The following is an 18835-nucleotide window of genomic DNA, read 5'->3' on the forward strand; positions in this document are numbered from 1 at the left end:
AAAGCAGACAGAGATTCTGATTAAAGCCAAGGATACAACTTTTCATAATTACACCAGAGAGGTAGAGAAAGGACATCTGGCAGTTACTTCCAAGAAGACCACTGGGCTGATTGTGCCCACAGAAGATCCCATACACAGCTGTAAAGAGAGAGCAGTCCCCCTCCTGCCAAATCTCCCCAAGGATCAGGAACAAACACTTGCAGATTATCTCACTCTCTGTGCATGGAACGAGGCTTTAAACAAAAAATTTGTAACATTTAGCACTGTCTTTAGTTCCAATAATTCTGTAATTTTTTCAGGGAATAAAACAGGAATGATTTGTTTCCTACCTGGTAAAAGGTTCTGAGAGTTCCTTTGCTATTCTGGGAACCATGCTATTGCATTTGTTAGTCTAGCTCATCTACATTAATTGATTTTTTTTCTCATTAGTTGTTTCAGAGATTTTCAGAGTTTGAAGTTCCACTAGATAGTACATTTATTTTTAAAAAGTATAATACTAAAACTAAGTCAGTTGATTTCAATAAGATGAACAAACTGAGGTGCCTGCACTAGGTTTTTTTGCACATTTGTTTCTGCACCAATGTAAAAATGTAAAAAGTAACTTGCACTGGAGTGTTGCCAGGTATTGCAACTTTATCATGATAAATACTGTTTTTTTTAAAGCCACAGGTGCAGGAATCTGGTTATTTCATGAGAATCTCAGCTTTCATATTTTTTTTTTAAAGTGAAGTTTTAGCTGTCAGGGTTGTTGAGAAAAGCTTGATAATATGAACCCTAAATGCTTCAATGCCAAAAGGCAAATAAAAACTCAGTGTGTTAATTTTCAGATCTCATTAACTTTAAGCCATTCAAGATTTTTCAGAGCATGACCCATGGTTTGTGAACGCTTAGGTTGGTATTACTGAGTGCTTCTTACTTCTGTTTCTTTCCAAAGGTCTGGCTTACTCTGCGAGTGTGTGTGTGTGTTGGTTGTACTAGTGGAACAACACTGATATAAACACACCAGTTAAAATTTAAAAGGTAGCATTTTTCCTGTATTCTGACCCTTGCCTGTATGCTGGGTAAAGGGGCTGGTGTGGTGTAAAAGGGTTCTAAAAGCCCCTGAGCTAGCCAAGGGCAAATTCCTTCAGTGCAGGAACTGAGGGTATGTCTACACTACGGAATTAGGTCGAATTTATAGAAGTCGGTTTTTTAGAAATCGGTTTTATATATTCGAGTGTGTGTGTCCCCACAGAAAATGCTCTAAGTGCATTAAGTGCATTAACTCGGCGGAGTGCTTCCACAGTACCAAGGCAAGCATCGACTTCTGGAATGTTGCACTGTGGGTAGCTATCCCACAGTTCCCGCAGTCTCCGCTGCCCATTGGAATTCTGGGTTGAGATCCCAATGCCTGATGGGGCTGGTGGTTCTGGGTACATATCGTCAGGCCCCCGTTCCCTCCCTCCCTCCGTGAAAGCAAGGGCAGACAATCGTTTCGCGCCTTTTTTCCTGAGTTACCTGTGCAGACGCCATACCACGGCAAGCATGGAGCCCGCTCAGCTCACTGTCACCGTATGTCTCCTGGGTGCTGGCAGACGCGGTACTGCATTGCTACACAGTAGCAGCAACCCATTGCCTTCTGGCAGCAGACGGTGCAATATGACTGGTAGCCGTCGCCGTCATCGTCATGTCCGAGGTGCTCCTGGCCGCGTCTGCCAGGTGCGCCTGGGCAGACATGGGCGCAGGGACTAAATTTGGAGTGACTTGACCAGGTCATTCTCTTTAGTCCTGCAGTCAGTCCTATTGAACCGTCTTATGGTGAGCAGGCAGGCGATACGGATTGCTAGCAGTCGTACTGTACTATCTTCTGCCGGGCAGGCAAGAGATGAGGATGGATAGAAGTCATATTGCACCATCTTCTGCCGGGCAGCCATGAGATGTGGATGGCATGCAGTCCTTCTGCACCGTCTGCTGCCAGCCAAAGATGTAAAAGATAGATGGAGTGGATCAAAACAAGAAATAGACCAGATTTGTTTTGTACTCATTTGCTTCCTGCCCCTCCCCCATCTAAGGGACTCATTCCTCTAGGTCACACTGCAGTCACTCACAGAGAAGGTGCAGCGAGGTAAATCTAGCCATGTATCAATCAGAGGCCAGACTAACCTCCTTGTTCCAATAAGAACAATAACTTAGGTGCACCATTTCTTATTGGAACCCTCCGTGAAGTCCTGCCTGAAATACTCCTTGATGTAAAGCCACCCCCTTTGTTGATTTTAGCTCCCTGAAGCCAACCCTGTAAGCCATGTCGTCAGTCACCCCTCCCTCCGTCAGAGCAACGGCAGACAATCGTTCCGCGCCTTTTTTCTGTGCGGACACCATACCAAGGCAAGCATGGAGGCCGCTCAGCTCACTTTGGCAATTAGGAGCACATTAAACACCACACGCATTATCCAGCAGTATATGCAGTACCAGAACCTGGCAGAGCGATACCGGGCGAGGAGGCGACGTCAGCGCGGTCACGTGAGTGATCAGGACATGGACACAGATTTCTCTGAAAGCATGGGCCCTGCCAATGCATGCATCATGGTGCTAATGGGGCAAGTTCATGCTGTAGAACGCCGATTCTGGGCTCGGGAAACAAGCATAGACTGGTGGGACCGCATAGTGTTGCAGGTCTGGGACGATTCCCGGTGGCTGCGAAACTTTCGCATGCGTAAGGGCAATTTCATGGAACTTTGTGACTTGCTTTCCCCTGCCCTGAAGCGCATGAATACCAAGATGAGAGCAGCCCTCACAGTTGAGAAGCGAGTGGCAATAGCCCTGTGGAAGCTTGCAACGCCAGACAGCTACCGGTCAGTTGGGAATCAATTTGGAGTGGGCAAATCTACTGTTGGGGCTGCTGTGATGCAAGTAGCCCACGCAATCAAAGATCTGCTGATATCAAGGGTAGTGACCCTGGGAAATGTGCAGGTCATAGTGGATGGCTTTGCTGCAATGGGATTCCCTAACTGTGGTGGGGCCATAGACAGAACCCATATCCCTATCTTGGCACCGGAGCACCAAGCCGGCGAGTACATAAACCGCAAGGGGTACTTTTCAATAGTGCTGCAAGCTCTGGTGGATCACAAGGGACGTTTCACCAACATCAACGTGGGATGGCCGGGAAAGGTACATGATGCTCGCATCTTCAGGAACTTTGGTCTGTTTCAAAAGCTGCAGGAAGGGACTTTATTCCCGGACCAGAAAATAACTGTTGGGGACGTTGAAATGCCTATACGTATCCTTGGGGACCCAACCTACCCCTTAATGCCATGGCTCATGAAGCCGTACACAGGCAGCCTGGATAGTAGTCAGGAGCTGTTCAGCTACAGGCTGAACAAGTGCAGAATGGTGGTAGAATGTGCATTTCGACGTTTAAAGGCGCGCTGGCGCAGTTTACTGACTCGCTTAGACCTCAGCGAAACCAATATTCCCACTGTTATTACTGCTTGCTGTGTGCTCCACAATATCTGTGAGAGTAAGGGGGAGACGTTTATGGCGGAGTGGGAGGTTGAGGCAAATCGCCTGGCTGCTGGTTACGCGCAGCCAGACACCAGGGCGGTTAGAAGAGCACAGGAGGGCGCGGAACGCATCAGAGAAGCTTTGAAAACCAGTTTCATGACTGGCCAGGCTACGGTGTGAAAGTTCTCTTTAATGAAATCCCCCGCCCCTGGGTTCACTCTACTTCCCTGTAAGCTAACCACCCTCCTCTCCTCCCTTTAATCATTGCTTGCAGAGGCAATAAAGTCATTGTTGCTTCACATTCATGCATTCTTTATTCATTCATCACACAAATAGGGGGACGACTACCAAGGTAGCCCAGGAGGGGTGGTGGAGGAGGGAAGGAAAATGCCACACAGCACTTTAAAAGTTTACAACTTTAAAATTATTGAATGCCAGCCTTCTTTTTTGGGGGCAATCCTCTGTGGCGGAGTGGCTGGTTGGCTGGTGGCCCCCCCACCGCGTTCTTGGGCATCTGAGTGTGGAGGCTATGGAACTTGGGGAGGAGGGCGGTTGGTTACACAGGGACTGTAGTGGCAGTTTGTTCTACAGCTGCCTTTGCTGCAGCTCAACCATACACTGGAGCATACTGGTTTGGTCCTCCAGCAGCCTCAGCATTGAATCCTGCCTCCTCTCATCATGCTGCCGCCACATTTGAGCTTCAGCCCTGTCTTCAACCCGCCACTTCTCCTCCCGGTCATTTTGTGCTTTCCTGCACTCTGACATTATTTGCCTCCACGCATTCGTCTGTGCTCTGTCAGTGTGGGAGGACAGCATGAGCTCAGAGAACATTTCATCACGAGTGCGTTTTTTTTTCTTTCTAATCTTCACTAGCCTCTGGGAAGGAGAAGATCCTCTGATCATTGAAACACATGCAGCTTGTGGAGAAAAAAAAAAGGGACAGTGGTATTTAAAAAAACACATTTTATAAAACAGTGGCTACAGTCTTTCAGGGTAAACCTTGCTGTTAACATTACATACATAGCATATGTGCTTTCGTTACAAGGTCGCATTTTGCCTCCCCCCCCACCGCGTGGCTACCCCCTCAACCCTCCCCCCCCCCCCCCCCCCCGTGGCTAACAGCGGGGAACATTTCTGTTCAGCCGCAGGCAAACAGCCCAGCAGGAACGGGCTCGTCTGAGTGTCCCCTGAAGAAAAGCACCCTATTTCAACCAGGTGACCATGAATGATATCTCACTCTCCTGAAGATAACACAGAGAGATAAAGAACGGATGTTGTTTGAACGCCAGCAAACATACACTGCAATGCTTTGTTGTACAATGATTCCCGAGTACGTGTTACTGGCCTGGAGTGGTAAAGTGTCCTACCATGAAGGACGCAATAAGGCTGCCCTCCCCAGAAACCTTTTGCAAAGGCTTTGGGAGTACATCCAGGAGAGCCGGGAATGCCAGGGCAAATTAATCCTTTCACATGCTTGCTTTTAAACCATGTATAGTATTTTAAAAGGTACACTCACCGGAGGTCCCTTCTCCGCCTGCCGGGTCCAGGAGGCAGCCTTGGGTGGGCTCGGGGGGTACTGGCTCCAGGTCCAGGGTGAGAAACAGTTCCTGGCTGTCAGGAAAACCAGTTTCTCCGCTTGCTTGCTGTGAGCTATCTACAACCTCATCATCATCTTCGTCCCCAAAACCTGCTTCCGTGTTGCCTCCATCCTCCACTGAAGGAGTCAAACAACATGGCTGGGGTAGTGGTGGCTGAACCCCCTAAAATGGCATGCAGCTCATCATAGAAGCGGCATGTTTGGGGCTCTGACCCGGAGCAGCCGTTCGCCCCTCTGGTTTTCTGGTAGGCTTGCCTCAGCTCCTTAGGTTTCTCGCGGCACTGCTTCGGATCCCTGTTATGGCCTCTGTCCTTCATGCCTTGGGAGATTTTGACAAAGGTTTTGGCATTTCGAAAACTGGAACGTAGTTCTGATAGCACGGATTCCTCTCCCCATACAGCGATCAGATCCCGTACCTCCCGTTCAGTCCATGCTGGAGCTCTTTTGCGATTCTGGGACTCCATCATGGTCACCTCTGCTGATGAGCTCTGCATGGTCACCTGCAGCTTGCCACGCTGGCCAAACAGGAAATGAGATTCAAAAGTTTGCAGGCCTTTTTCTGTCTACCTGGCCAGTGCATCTGAGTTGAGAGTGCTGTCCAGAGCGGTCACAATGGAGCACTCTGGGATAGCTCCCGGAGGCCAATACCGTCAAATTGTGTCCACAGTACCCCAAATTCGACCCGGCAAGGCCGATTTAAGCGCTAATCCACTTGTCAGGGGTGGAGTACGGAAATCGATTTTAAGAGCCCTTTAAGTCAAAATAAAGGGCTTCATCATGTGGACGGGTGCAGGTTTACATCGATTTAACGCTGCTAAATTCGACCTAAAGTCCTAGTGTAGACCAGGGCTGAGAGAGACTGCAGCAGGCTACATTCCAGGATCCCCTCGCTAGCTCTGGTGTGGGGAATGAAGCTGCAATATGCAATGTTGCAGAAAATGTGGACAGCATGGCTGGGGACAGGCTCTACTGTAGACAGCCCTGGAGGGCTACCTGTACTGCATTGGAGACTGCACCAGTCTCCAGAACAGCTCAGAATCAGAAAGCACTAATGTTGCTTTAAAATACCTTTCTCTTATTTCTCCTTAGTCTGTGAGTTCTGTGCTGTGCCTCTTAGAGTATGTCTACACTGTAGCAGGGAGCGTGTTTGGAAAGGTTCTTGTAAAAGATACTTGAAAGATAACCTATAACAAAAAAGGGAAAGTATTTGATTGTTAGCTGACATGAGACAGCATGAAATTAAAAACTATTTTATTTTGTTTAAAACTATATTGTGCTTGTTTAAATCTGTGCTGTGTTTGCATTCCTATTAAGTAATGGTTATAGAGTAAGAACAAAGGCTCATGTCATTTTTACTAAATTAGCAAAAATTGTATCATCAGAAGAAGATTTTTATATTCAATGTAATGGATGATATAAAATTGTACTGTTGCACTTGAGTTATATTTGAATATTATTTTTGTTGCATTTTTCAGTTACATCATAATCATTATTAAAGTAGGTGCTCTTTTCTAGCATATGGATGAGTCTAAAAATAAAACCATAACAGTGCTGTTTGCCTTTCAAAGGTGAAGAATGGCAGGCTAATGTAAACGGGTTCAAACAATATATATTTTATCGTAATACCATATTCATGAACTTACTTTTATAGCTGACTGACATTTTTTACTTATGTATTTTCACATATATTAGGAAGCACAGCTACAGCATTTAAAGATAATTGAACGGAAAAGCAATTGAAAACTTGTTTGACTTTGTGGGAGATAAAATGGAAATGTTTATAGCAATAAATGATAGCTTTTAATAGATTTGAGGTTGAACAATGGTAGGTTTAAAATACACAGTAATTCCCTGAAACACTGGCTAAATTAATAAATTACATAAGTATCTAAAATATCGTCTGAAGTACATAAAAGCTGTTATGCAGTCAAACAAAATCAGATGATATTCTGAACGTGTGCTAATTTTAGTAAACGTGAGAAGAGAGTAGTATGTTATCACAACTTGATTTTAATATTGGGAATTTGATTTAACATTCAGAAACTATGGAGGAATTTAAAAGAAGTTTATTACACGTCTGTCAAAAAGTATAAAAGTTAATACAGTAAACCAAAGAATAGCAGCAAGGATAAACAGTAAACAAGGAAATCACAAAGGATCTGTAAAGGGAAGGACTAATAGGAATACAAGCGAAAGATAAAACAATAGATTAAAGGGCCAAAAATGAGTTAAGATCAAATAATATAGTCTATATCTCAGAAACAGAATACTTTTCACTTGTGTCTGTGGCAGTAAATTAAGACAATTCCCTTAAAATTAATGAGCCAGATCTTGACCCATGATATGGCCCCTTTGTGTTGCTCCTGCAGCATACAGGGTCTACACAGCTGTACTAAATGAGCATTCCCTCTGTGTGTGAAACTCTGTCTTCCATAGAGTCAACTGTGTTGGCTAGGGGATGTGGCAGAAGTTAGAGGGGGCAATGGCCAGTGAGTTCTAACAATCTCCATTTGGCATAATGGTTCCTACACCAGGGCGGGGACTAGAAGGAGTCGGGTAGTGGATTAACTTTAAGGGAGTGGTGGTACTTATGACCTCTGACAATCAGGCTTCTAATTTAGCTGACATAATTTAGCTAATTTATAGATTTAGGTTTCTACCTTTAGACTTAAAAATTTAGGCCTTTCATCTTTCTAACAGTATCTTATAATGGGGAATTTGAAGGCTGTACTTGACATGGTACCTGTGAAAAAAAATGAAATGAATGTTCTACATTGGATTGGAAGCTGATACATAGAAGTTAAAAGAAATACTAGTTACAAAGAAAAAAAGTTGGTAAATGCAATATTTTTACACTTGAAATAAGTGTGAGAATGCACTTCAGTTAATGTTTGAATACCACTTTGAAGATGTAGAACACAGTATAAATAGCTAAGTGTTATTTTAGCAAATCAGTTTCATGAGATGGCAAAAGGAAAACATACTTGTAAGTGATCACCCTTTAATAAATCCATACTTAGTATTTCTTGCTCGAAGTTATATATCTTTAGAAATTAATTTAAAATTTACATCCATTTTAAATTAACCTACAAAGGATTTACTTTTTTGTGTTTATTCACAGAAGTGTAATCAGAAATGAAAAGCCACTTAATGGATTCTTTGCACATTTAAGAGATGTTAAGACTTATAGGCCTCTCTGCTCTGTCAAATTTAGAACCTGCAATTTACCACCAGTACAGCTCAAAACCATTGCTACCTCCTGTCATCTGCTCCATTGGTGAATTATGTGTCCCTCATTTGCCAAAGCAAATTGAGACACAAGGGGCTTGTCTTAATTAAAATATGTATCATGTCTAAACATGATAGTGGAGAGTTAATGACAGTACTGGCTATGAATGGCCAGTCAGAGTAGACCAGGGCATGATATGTCCTGTATCATGTTAATGATTCAATTGTCTAATGAAGGCAAGGCGGTATCATGGGGTAGGAAACCCTGATAACGACAGTATTATTGGAGACTTTTCTAGTTCTGAACTATGAATTATCATGATTTATCATCGAAGTGTAAAGTGGGTCTGGTTCTCCATTGCCTTACACTTTGTGCAGTTATTCGTGCTCATGCAAAGTTGGTGTAAAATGCTAGAAAATCAGAAAGGTAATGTTTTGTACTCTGATTGCATATGTCGAATGACTATCCAAGGTGCAAAGTCAGTATAGAGTCATGCCCAATATCTCTAGTAGATGCTACCGAGGACTAGCGAAATATTCTAGTTTCACTTTTATAAAGGTATCTCACATGCTGTTTCCTATAGTATTGATTGTAGTGCTTTTCCAAATAGACTATATGAATTAACTTACATTTTACTACTATATTGTGATTATAAATCATGACTATAGGTGAATTATTGCAGTATAATAATGATCCAGTCGTATAAACAGCTGTTGGAGCATATTAATTTAAAAACTGACAATTCATGCAAGTATATGGTACAAAAGCTTTATTGTAATGAAATACCTTTAATAAATTATATTGAAAGCCTGCAGATGGGCTTTTCTCCCATCATCTTCTGCTTCAAAAGTCTTAAAATATTTGAATATTGTGGGATTCAGAAATTTAGTGAGTAAATATTTAGAGTGAAAGACTGTTCATCAATTATAGTTTCTAATTTAGCATGTTAGTTACAAACGGAAAATCTGTTTGGTGTAATATACACTACAATTTATTAAACTAAACTAGAAAGATTTACTTTGTGAAACAGGGATTTTGTTTTTATAAAATGTATTAACTATAAAGAAGAAAACCACAAGTTGTAGGTGTTAGCATTTCGTGGACTAACCTGAAATACAACTATTGGAAAAATACAGTTGGACTGATGTGTGATTCTTGAATACTTTCCTATGCTAATTTTCCACTTGAGGCACACCTATCACCAACAACTTACTTGGAATTTTTGACTAATTCTGTGTGACATGATTTATTATTTATTTGTATTGAGGTAGCATCTTGAAGCCATAATCAAGAATTATGTCCTTGTGCTAGGTGCTGTACACATGCATTTGATAAAAAGCATTACCCGTCCCAAAAAGTTTGCAATATTAGAAGATGACAAAAGCCCAACAGATGGATAAAACAAATGGGGAGGGAAGGGAGGAGTCATCAATATAAACAAGATAGCTGAAGTCATGTTTACAGATAAGATCATCCAAAGATAGGGCTTAGAGAAAAGGAAAGGAAAAAAAGACGGAGCCCTTGAGGACCCCACCAAATGAGACTGAATACAGACTATGGAGTCATGAAAGCCGGGGAAGACAAGTGCTCAAGAAGAGGGGTGTGTCAGTGGTGTCGAAGACAGCCAAGATATTGAGGAAGATGAAGTGGAGAAAAGACTCTGAGACTTGAACAGTAGGAGGCCATTAAAAATTCTGGTGACAACAGTTTCAGTGGAGTATAGAGGTCAGAAATCAGATTCAAATGGATCTAGAATCAAATTAGAGGAGAGGAGCAGTTGTGGATTAAAGGGAATTGGCACCATGGTTTGAGGGGGTTGCATGTTTTTATTGTCAGATTATCCGTTTTATATGATCATAGTGTGGTGTACTACTTTATAATTTTTAAATAAATACATTTTTTCTTTTGTCAGCTTCACAGAGCCAATTCTTTGTTGAATCAAGTACAACAGCCATACAAGTACCTCATTGAGTCTGTACAACAGAGAGATTCTCAGGTACATTTACAGAAAGAACATATTGCACAACTTGAGAAAGATGTCAGGTAAATACCAAAAAATGTTGTGTATGTCATTTTTATATTTATCTGCATCCCAACTTAGAAAATAATATTAGTGTCATAACATTTGAGACTTTGCCACTGCATCATTCTCTAAACCAGTTTTACATACTGCAGTTCTTGCATCCAGGTTTTTCCTCAGTCTCACAGAGCTGGAGAGAGGCAATAGGGAAAGAGTTGGATTTAAAGAGGAGCTTGGAGTTGGGGAGAGATGGTGGGAAGAAAAGGAAGATCATGGGAGCATAGAGGAACAAACCAGACTTCATATGGAATCAGGGAAATAGTTTGGAGCCAGAGAGAGATTATATGATGGAGCTGTCCTTTGAGCTGGGAGAGGTGCAATCTGAGGCATAAATAAAAGACAAGTCCCAGAGTTCATTTCTGAAGCAAAGTTAAAATTTTAACTATCCAGTAGTTATACAGTAACTACTTAAGAGATGCATACGTTCACACCACTGTGAAACAACCACTGTCAATAAAATTCTTCCCCTTCAGACTATACAGCACTGGGAATGCAGAACTGGGACTTGGCAATAGTGGCAGCATACCTCTTTAGATGACAGGGAATGAATATGTATCCACACATGGATGGTTGTTTGGTTTGGAGGAATCTCTGGAAAGAAAGTACAGTTGAGTGGAATGCATGTGTATAACCACTTGAAGAGGAACCATCTGTTTCAAACGCTAGACATGCAGATAAACTGGATAGAAAACCACCCCAGATGTCCCCAATGAAAGGTGATATTCCACAGCTTTCATTGGGGATATCTCTGATTCAATAGAAGTTAGTATTTTCCTTCCAGAGGAAAGGGTTTTTTTGACGTTTTCCCAGGCTCCTCTTGAAACAGAAACCTCAAAAGTTAATGCACTTTTTTGACAAACCTCATCACCTCTTTCACGTATGTGACATTTTATGCGCAAATGTGGATGAAACCATTAAAAACTGGGTGTGACTGCATACACAGCATGAATGCATTTTTGACTCTTGTTCTGAAAGTTCAAAAGTCTCTCAAGTGGTGGATATAAAAGGGCAATTTGCTTAAGGGAGTCTTTTTCAATCTGCATCTCTATCACCAATAGTTATCATAGATGCCTCCAATCTTGGTTGAAGAGCTCATTTCTGATATTCCTTGACTGAAGACTAAATAAATGTGTTAAAACTTAATTCATTGGCTGATGGGTGTTTGTGGCGTCCCAGTTCTAGGGATTTGGGACCTAAGGTAATTGTCCTCAACCAGATTAGAAAGAAAACACTAGCAGTGATGAAAGTTTGGCCATGTGAGCCCAAGATTTAGAGCCTTTTCCAGCTGGGATGCAGAAATGATTGGCATGTTGGATGCTGTGATTTGGAGTGCCAAGTCAGCACTTTTGTTAATGATAATGAAGAAAGATAAGCTCCTTCCCAAAATTGACCTTGGAAGGGCTTCCTGCTCTCTGATATTATTTGGTAGTTACTATTATGCATGTTAATAAAGTTGTCTCTGATAGCTCCACTTTTCCACTAATTTAATTTGTGTGTATCTTATCTGCTATATTTGCAGTAGTGTACATTTTTTCCCTTTACTCCAACAATGGATGAACACCAAGAACAAAGCTGTTCTAAATCTGGAAATTGGCACCTTTTGACAATTCTGTATTCACAGTACTGACTGAAGACTGAGGTCTGGTCTACACTAGAGTTAGGTCAACATAACCATAAGGCAGTTTACGTCAACGTAACTATGTAAGCGTCTACACTAGAATGGTGCTCCCACCGATGTAAGTCATAGAATCATTGAAGATTAGGGTTGGAAGAGACTTCAGGAGGTCATCTAGTCCAACCCCCTGCTCAAAACAGGATCAACCCCAACTAAATCATCCCAGCCAGGGCTTTGTCAAGCCAGGCCTTAAAAACCTCCAAGGATGGAGACTGCATCACCTCCCTAGGTAACCCATTCCAGTATCTACCTTTTTCCAATCGTCCGGGACTACACTAGTTGCCCACCACATCAACCTAATAACTCCATCTCTTCAAAAGGTGTAACACTTAGGTTGATGTAGTTAGGGAAATATATTACTTACATCACGTGTTGGCTGTCAGCCTTGCACAGGGCTCACAACCCAGAGTCCCCCTGCCGGGACCGACAGCCTGGAGCCCTGCTGCCACCTCCCAGTTAGGGATTGGGCAGGAGTGGAGGGACAGCCTGAGTCTGGCTCCTTCCTGGTGCGGGATTGAGGAACGGGGTCAGGGGAGCCTGAGCCCAGCTGCCTCCTGGTGAGAGATGGGGAGCGGAATTTAATTACTGCGGTGTCTGTAATTAACTTATATGAACTTAATTTTGTAGTGTAGACAAACCTTGAGTTAACAAAACAAAATGAAACAGCACAGTTTCATCCTTAAATTTGCTCATAAGCAAAAATTAGAACACTGCTATAGCTTCACTTTATGGAGCAATCATGGTTTGTTGATTCAGAAGGGAAAGAAGCAGTATAACTGGAATATATTTAATTCAGCAGATGAAACTGAACTTCAGACATGAGCTTCTGACTAATAATTAACAGTGAAGTATACTCTTGCACAATATACTGTAAAGGTATACAAGGAACTTCATGTTGTGGTTTCTTTAAGTTTGTGAGTCATGCACAAGAACTCCAACTCTAAAAGGTTGTTTTCTGCTGTTTATAAAATACATAAGTCCAAGAAAAACTAAAGTATCACTGAGTAACAAGACATGCATATAGAAAGAACACTGAGTTCAGCAGCTTCAGTATGTGTTAAAAATGACAGAGGATAAAAGTACTGCCTAAATTAAAAATGTATAATTAAAATAGTTTAAAATGTAGTGAGACTTTGAAAACATAGCTTAAGCAGTATGAATCAAGTTGCAGGACACTTCCTGGGAAAGTAATGACTGCCTGGAAGGAGCTGGTGGCCCTAAAGCGCAATCAAGGGCTATTTACTTGAACAGGTTGTTAATTCCCAGGAAGTACCCAAATCCAAAATCGATGTTGCTATTCTAAAATGGAAAAAGTCATAGGTATATGGCCATTTTTAAAAAATGTATGATCCAGTTGATTGATCATTTCTATAAAATTTATATCCTATTAAACATTTGGTGTGCTTGCATCATATCTAAATATTCCATTCAGTTTATAATGTGTTTCCTTCTTAGACTGTTTCTGAGTTCATAATCTGTTTTTACTGCTATAAGATTAATCATTTCTGTGGTGTTGATTTCAAATTTAACCTGTTGTGAAGATTATTTGGTTTGGTCATGTGATACTCACATCAGTCCTCTTTTTCCGAATTCTTGGGACTATGGAAACAAAATTGGGCAAGAGCATATACAAATCTTATGGGTCTGTCAATCTGGCATTTATTCCTGGAGTCTGACGCTAAAGCTGAATATGGAAATACATTTAATTAAACTGGAAAAGAACATAAGAACGGCCATACTGGGTCAGACCAAAGGTCCATCCAGCCCAGTATCCTCTCTACCTACAGTGGCCAATGCCAGGTGCCCCAGAGGGAGTGAACCTAGCAGGTAATGATCTAGTGATCTCTCTCCTGTCATCCATCTCCACCCTCTGACAAACAGAGGTTAGGGACACCATTCCTTTACCCATCCTGGCTAATAGCTATTAATGGACTTAACTGCCATTAATTTATCCAGTTCTCTTTTAAACCCTGTTATAGTCCTAGCCTTCACAACCTTCTCCAGAGTAGCTGCCTAGAATCAGAATTTATAGAGAAAAATTGTTTTACAAGTTAATACAATGATGTAAGCTAACAAAAGGAAGGACAATTAAAGTTAAGCATGACACTGGGTCTTTAATACATCTCATTGTTCCAAAGTTATATGCTTGTTCAAGATAAACCTGAGATTATGGATGCTACCATAGTACTAAATAATATGTGGCAAAAATAATTTTTTTACTACTTCTGCAGAGACCACAAAGCTAAGAGGGTGCAAGTTGGACTCTCATGCATCATCAACAGAATTTATAAAAATCCAATTACATGGCCATCAGTTACACCAGCGCAAAGCCAGTGGAAGCAAAAATTACACAGCAGAGAGTGAGGATATAATATGGTTTGCCAAACCTTTACTACTGGTGATGATGCATAAGAATGAGAGAACACCTCAGGTTCAGGTTCGAGGGCTAGAAGTAAACAAATCTATTTTTGCTTGTAAAATTGAGAAAATTTTATCTAGAAGTTACTGACACAATAAAAATAGAATTCTGTGATGCCAGTTCTAAAGAGAAGAATCACACTTTAAATCAAATCAGGGTTTTTTTTTTACTGTGGTGTTGTATGTAAATGAATCAGTGATCTTCAATTCTGTTATTTGATTAAAGCAAGCATTCACATATACCCGTCTTTTCAGATGCATTAACAACCTACAATTTTTGAATAAAGGATTATTTTATACAATTGCTTGAGCACATTCATTGTTGCCAGTATTTAGCTTTAAAAATGCATGTTTCAACCAGACAAGATTAGAAGAGATTATCTGTTGCTATTACTGTATTTCTTATCCTCTTTCTACCAGCCTTTTAAATAAAGAAAAGACAGCTTTGCTCCGTGTCAAGAATCAAATGGGAGCAGATTTGGAAAGACTTCTAAATCACCGTGAGGTAATCTTTCTATTTTATGCAACTTTAGCATAGATGTTTTTCTGCAGTTAAAACCTGGGAAAGTAATATTTTATATTCTATAGATTTTAGAAATCTATAGGCAGTGTGTCACCTGCACACTTAGAAAAGGGAGTTCTGGTTTCTACTCCCAACTCTGCCATCTTACTCACTGTGTGATGCTGGGCAATACACTTATTCTTTCTGTCTCTGAGTTTCCTCACTTGTAAAGTAGTTATATTATTACTTACCTGCCTTACAGGAGTGTTGTCAGTTTAATTGTTGATAAAGTGCTTTGGGGTTCTTTGATGAAAGATGGTATAAAATGCAACATATTATTTTACACTGTATTTAAGAGTCCATTGTACATTAGTTCTCAAAAATCCCAGTAGCTCACTCTTAGTAAATTTATTGGAAGCATTCTTTTAGGATGCATAACTTTTCTTAGTAAAGATTGCAAAGTTGTGATGCATATGCAATAAAAATGTGCAAATAGAAAATACACACATTTTATGTAGTATCCTTAATATACAGTATTACACAATGCTTTAATAGAGAGATTATTCATTCTGTCATCTAAAATATTGTTACTATAATAGGAACTTTTTAAACGTGAGTTTATTGAAGCAGTACTAGGCACCTAAAGGTAAAAGTAGTTCAACAGATTATGAAGAAATACTTTGAACTTTTAAACTAGATTTTTACATTAAGGTAAGTGCCAGAAATTCTCTTATTAAAAGTAAAATTTGTGAGGCAATGATAAATAGACATCTCAGGGCTTCAACTGTGCCAGTGCCTGGAAGGGGGGTGATATCCTTGATGCTGTCCCACTTTCTGTGGATGAATAAACACTGGTCTCATCCATTGCACTTGCTAAACTTGAAACAATACTTGATATGGAATAGGGGTCCCATCTCTGGATTTTTCTGATAGCTCTAAATAGGGAGGTCAATTATCAGCTGGTAGTTTAGTAGCAACATACTGCAGATCACAAGCTTTTTTTCTTTTTTTTTTTCTTTTTTGGCAGAGGCCCCAGTCCTGCAATGGTGGGGTCCATGCAAATGAACCCCTACACTCATATACAAGTTCCTGTAGTCAGTAGAGCTCTGTGCAGATATAAAGATCTGCTTATGTGGAGCTCAATGCAGGAGTGGGCTCAGAAAGCAATCAAAGGCAAAAATAAGCTAATAGCTTAGACTTGGGGTATGAAAAATTGGCCTGAAATCTGAATGAAATTAAAACTCTCCCTAAAGAAAGATGAGGTTTTAGTAGCAGTACCAAAATAATTTTTGAGGTAGAAAAGTGCTGTGTTCCCACAGCACTGAATCAGCCATGAGAATTCTAACTGGATTTGAAAAAGGGGAGGAACATGGAGACGACAACTATCACCACCCAACACAGCAACAAGGCAGCATCGTCATTCTGCTGTTCTGTTCTTCGAGTGATTGCTCATGTGTATTCCACAATAGGTGTGCATGCTCGCCACGTGCACCGGTGCCAGAAGTTTTTCCCCTAGTCGTACCATAGGGGGGAGTGTCCCAGTGACCCCTGGAGTGGCGCCTCCATGACGTAGTATAAGGGGAGCTGCGCACTCCCCCCACCCTCTGTTCTGCCAGTGAAGGTGCGTCGGAACTACTCTGCTCCAGCTTTGCTGTAGCTCATCCCCAGAACTTCTTGTTCGTTCAGTGTTGGTACCTGTAGTTAGTTAGCTGTTTAGTTAGTTCAGTTCGTTAGAGCGCCTGGGCCGGGGCGTGCCCCGGTTTTAAGTCGTGCGACACTTGTAGGTAATCTATTCCAAGGAGTGACCCGCATGCGGACTGTCTGTGCTGTTTGGGAGAAGCCCATATCAGCGATCGTTGCAAGATTTGCAAGTTGTTTAAGCCTCAGACCAAGAGAGAAAGGGACTTTAGGCTCCTGGCCATTCTGATGGAGTCAGTGCTGACCCTGACTCTGGCACGCCGCTCCAAGCCAGCACCAGGCACTGCGGTGTCGGTGCCCGGCAACCCTCCAGCGTCATCGACCAGTCGGCACCACTCCCCATCCCTAGGGCACGCCAAGAAAGCCAGAAAGATGCTTCTTCGCAGTGGCACCGAGGTAAACCTGGGACAGAGGCTAGACCCATATTGGGCAGTCCTCGATCCCCACCAGCCTCTAGGCCTCCGACTCACATAGAGCAGAGTAGCCCGGCCCCTTCAGAGCAGGCCTCCCCAGATGTCCAGATGCCCACCACTCCAGAGGCCCTGCAGGCGGCCTGGGATGTTACGTCCATGCCGGTACCAGGAGCACTGCCGATGTCAGCTCCACGCTCCAGGGCCAAGCCGTCGCTGGGATCTCCGCAGTCGCCCCTGGCTCGGTACCAGTCTCGATCCAGGGAACGTTCCCAACGCTGTTCGCCACCCAGCGACTGTTGAGGGCAAAGTCCATGTGGGTTGTCCTCGACTCCACCAGACTGTCTGGTTGGGTTCCATCTGACTGAGACACTCGGCACTGCTCCACCTCGAGGAGTGAATGCCAACGGGACCGAGGCAGACATCGCCAAAGGTCCTTGTCTCGGAGGGGTTATCATAGCCGGTCACGGCACAGACATAGATGTTGTTCCTGCTCAGAATCCTGCTCCAAGACCCCGTCAAGGCATCACCTCTGCAGTCCCGGGTGTCAATTGCTGGCGTCTCGCCATCTCGGATCCACCTATCAGAGCCAATCACAGAGCAGCTATTACCGATGGTACTGCTCCTCCATGTCGGGATCGCGGTCCCGTGGTTGGCGTCGCTCCCAGCACCGCTGCTGCTCCCGGTCTGGGGACAGCAGCAGGTCGTACGTCAGCCCGGCCTCCATTTGTAGTCGTCCATCGATGAGCCAGGCCGAACAACCAGCTCCACCAGTGCCGCAGCAGGTGCAGAGGCACCGGGCCCCGTGGCCAGCCCAACGGTACCAGTGGGCACTGTGGCCCCCGACACAGTCCCCAGTGGGGGCTTGCTTGGTGGCCGGAGCCTTGGACCATTGGCTTCCGTCTCCAGACCTCTGAGGAAGGAGTCGGTGGGACGTGCCTGGAGACCGACCAGGTGGTGGACCCTCCGGTGCCAGCAGACACCTAGAGTACCGCACTGGCCTCCTCGCCCTCCCCGGATGAGGCAATTACAGGCCCACCCCCTCTGTCCCGCAGGAGGACTTTAGGGCCCACCAAGAACTCTTAAAGAGGGTGGCATCAAGCCTCCATCTCCAGTCAGAGGAGATGGAGGAGCCCTCGGACTCCCTGTTTAACATGCTGTCTTCTTCGGCACTGGGCAGGGTAGCCTTGCCTCTCCATGAAGGGGTGGCAAAAATTTCAAATGCCCTGTGGCAAACACCGGCTTTGTTGGCCCCCATCTCTAAGAGGGCAGAACACAAGTACTTTGTACCCGCCAAAGGGCACAAGTCCTTATACACCCGCCCAGCGCCCAACTCCCTGGTGGTCGAGTTGGTCAACCACAGGGAATGGCAGGGCTGGCCAGCCCTTTACCCAAAAAATAAAGATTCACAGAGGCTGGACTCTTTTGGAAGACAAATGTATTTGTCCTCAAGCTTTCAGTTCCGAGTGGCAAACTACCAGGCTCTCCTGGGCTGGTATGAGTTCAATCTGTGGGGCTCCCTGCCCAGGTTCGAGGATTCCCTTCAGGAGCGCGATAGGAAGGAGTTCAAGGTGCTGGTGGAGGAGGGTACAGCAGCTGCCAGGGCAAGCCTGCAGGTGGCTTCGGATGCGGCAGACACGGCCGCGAGGTCTATGGCCTCTGCGGTGTCCATGAGAAGAGCATCATGGCTCCTGTTCTCCGGGCTGTCCAGTGAGGCACAGACCGCCATGCAGGATCTCCCATTGA

General features: G+C 43.4%; 1 protein-coding gene and 1 long non-coding RNA gene across 4 annotated transcripts in view; one reads left to right on the plus strand and one right to left on the minus strand.

The window, feature by feature from the left end:
• Nucleotides 1-18835, plus strand: part of PIBF1 (progesterone immunomodulatory binding factor 1) — a 165147-nt gene that overhangs the window by 118504 nt on the left and 27808 nt on the right. For both annotated transcript variants that reach the window (XM_074961959.1, XM_074961967.1), the window contains exons 15-16: nucleotides 10219-10349; nucleotides 14900-14984. In XM_074961959.1, coding sequence (XP_074818060.1) covers nucleotides 10219-10349; nucleotides 14900-14984 — 216 coding nt within the window. The remainder of the gene's footprint in view (nucleotides 1-10218; nucleotides 10350-14899; nucleotides 14985-18835) is intronic.
• LOC141992643 (uncharacterized) overlaps nucleotides 3948-18835 on the minus strand; it is a 39429-nt gene continuing 24541 nt past the window's right edge. Inside the window, exons 1-4 of one of the 2 annotated variants that reach the window (XR_012640625.1) lie at nucleotides 10913-10962; nucleotides 6146-6261; nucleotides 4997-5592; nucleotides 3948-4397 (exon numbers count right to left, since the gene is read on the minus strand). This is a non-coding gene — a long non-coding RNA (uncharacterized LOC141992643). Of the gene's footprint in view, nucleotides 4398-4996; nucleotides 5593-6145; nucleotides 6262-10912; nucleotides 10963-18835 lie in introns of those variants that run through there. The other variant, XR_012640626.1, reaches the window with a different exon arrangement.

This window comes from Natator depressus, chromosome 1, assembly GCF_965152275.1.
Source record: "Natator depressus isolate rNatDep1 chromosome 1, rNatDep2.hap1, whole genome shotgun sequence".
Classification (NCBI taxonomy): Eukaryota; Metazoa; Chordata; order Testudines; family Cheloniidae; genus Natator; species Natator depressus.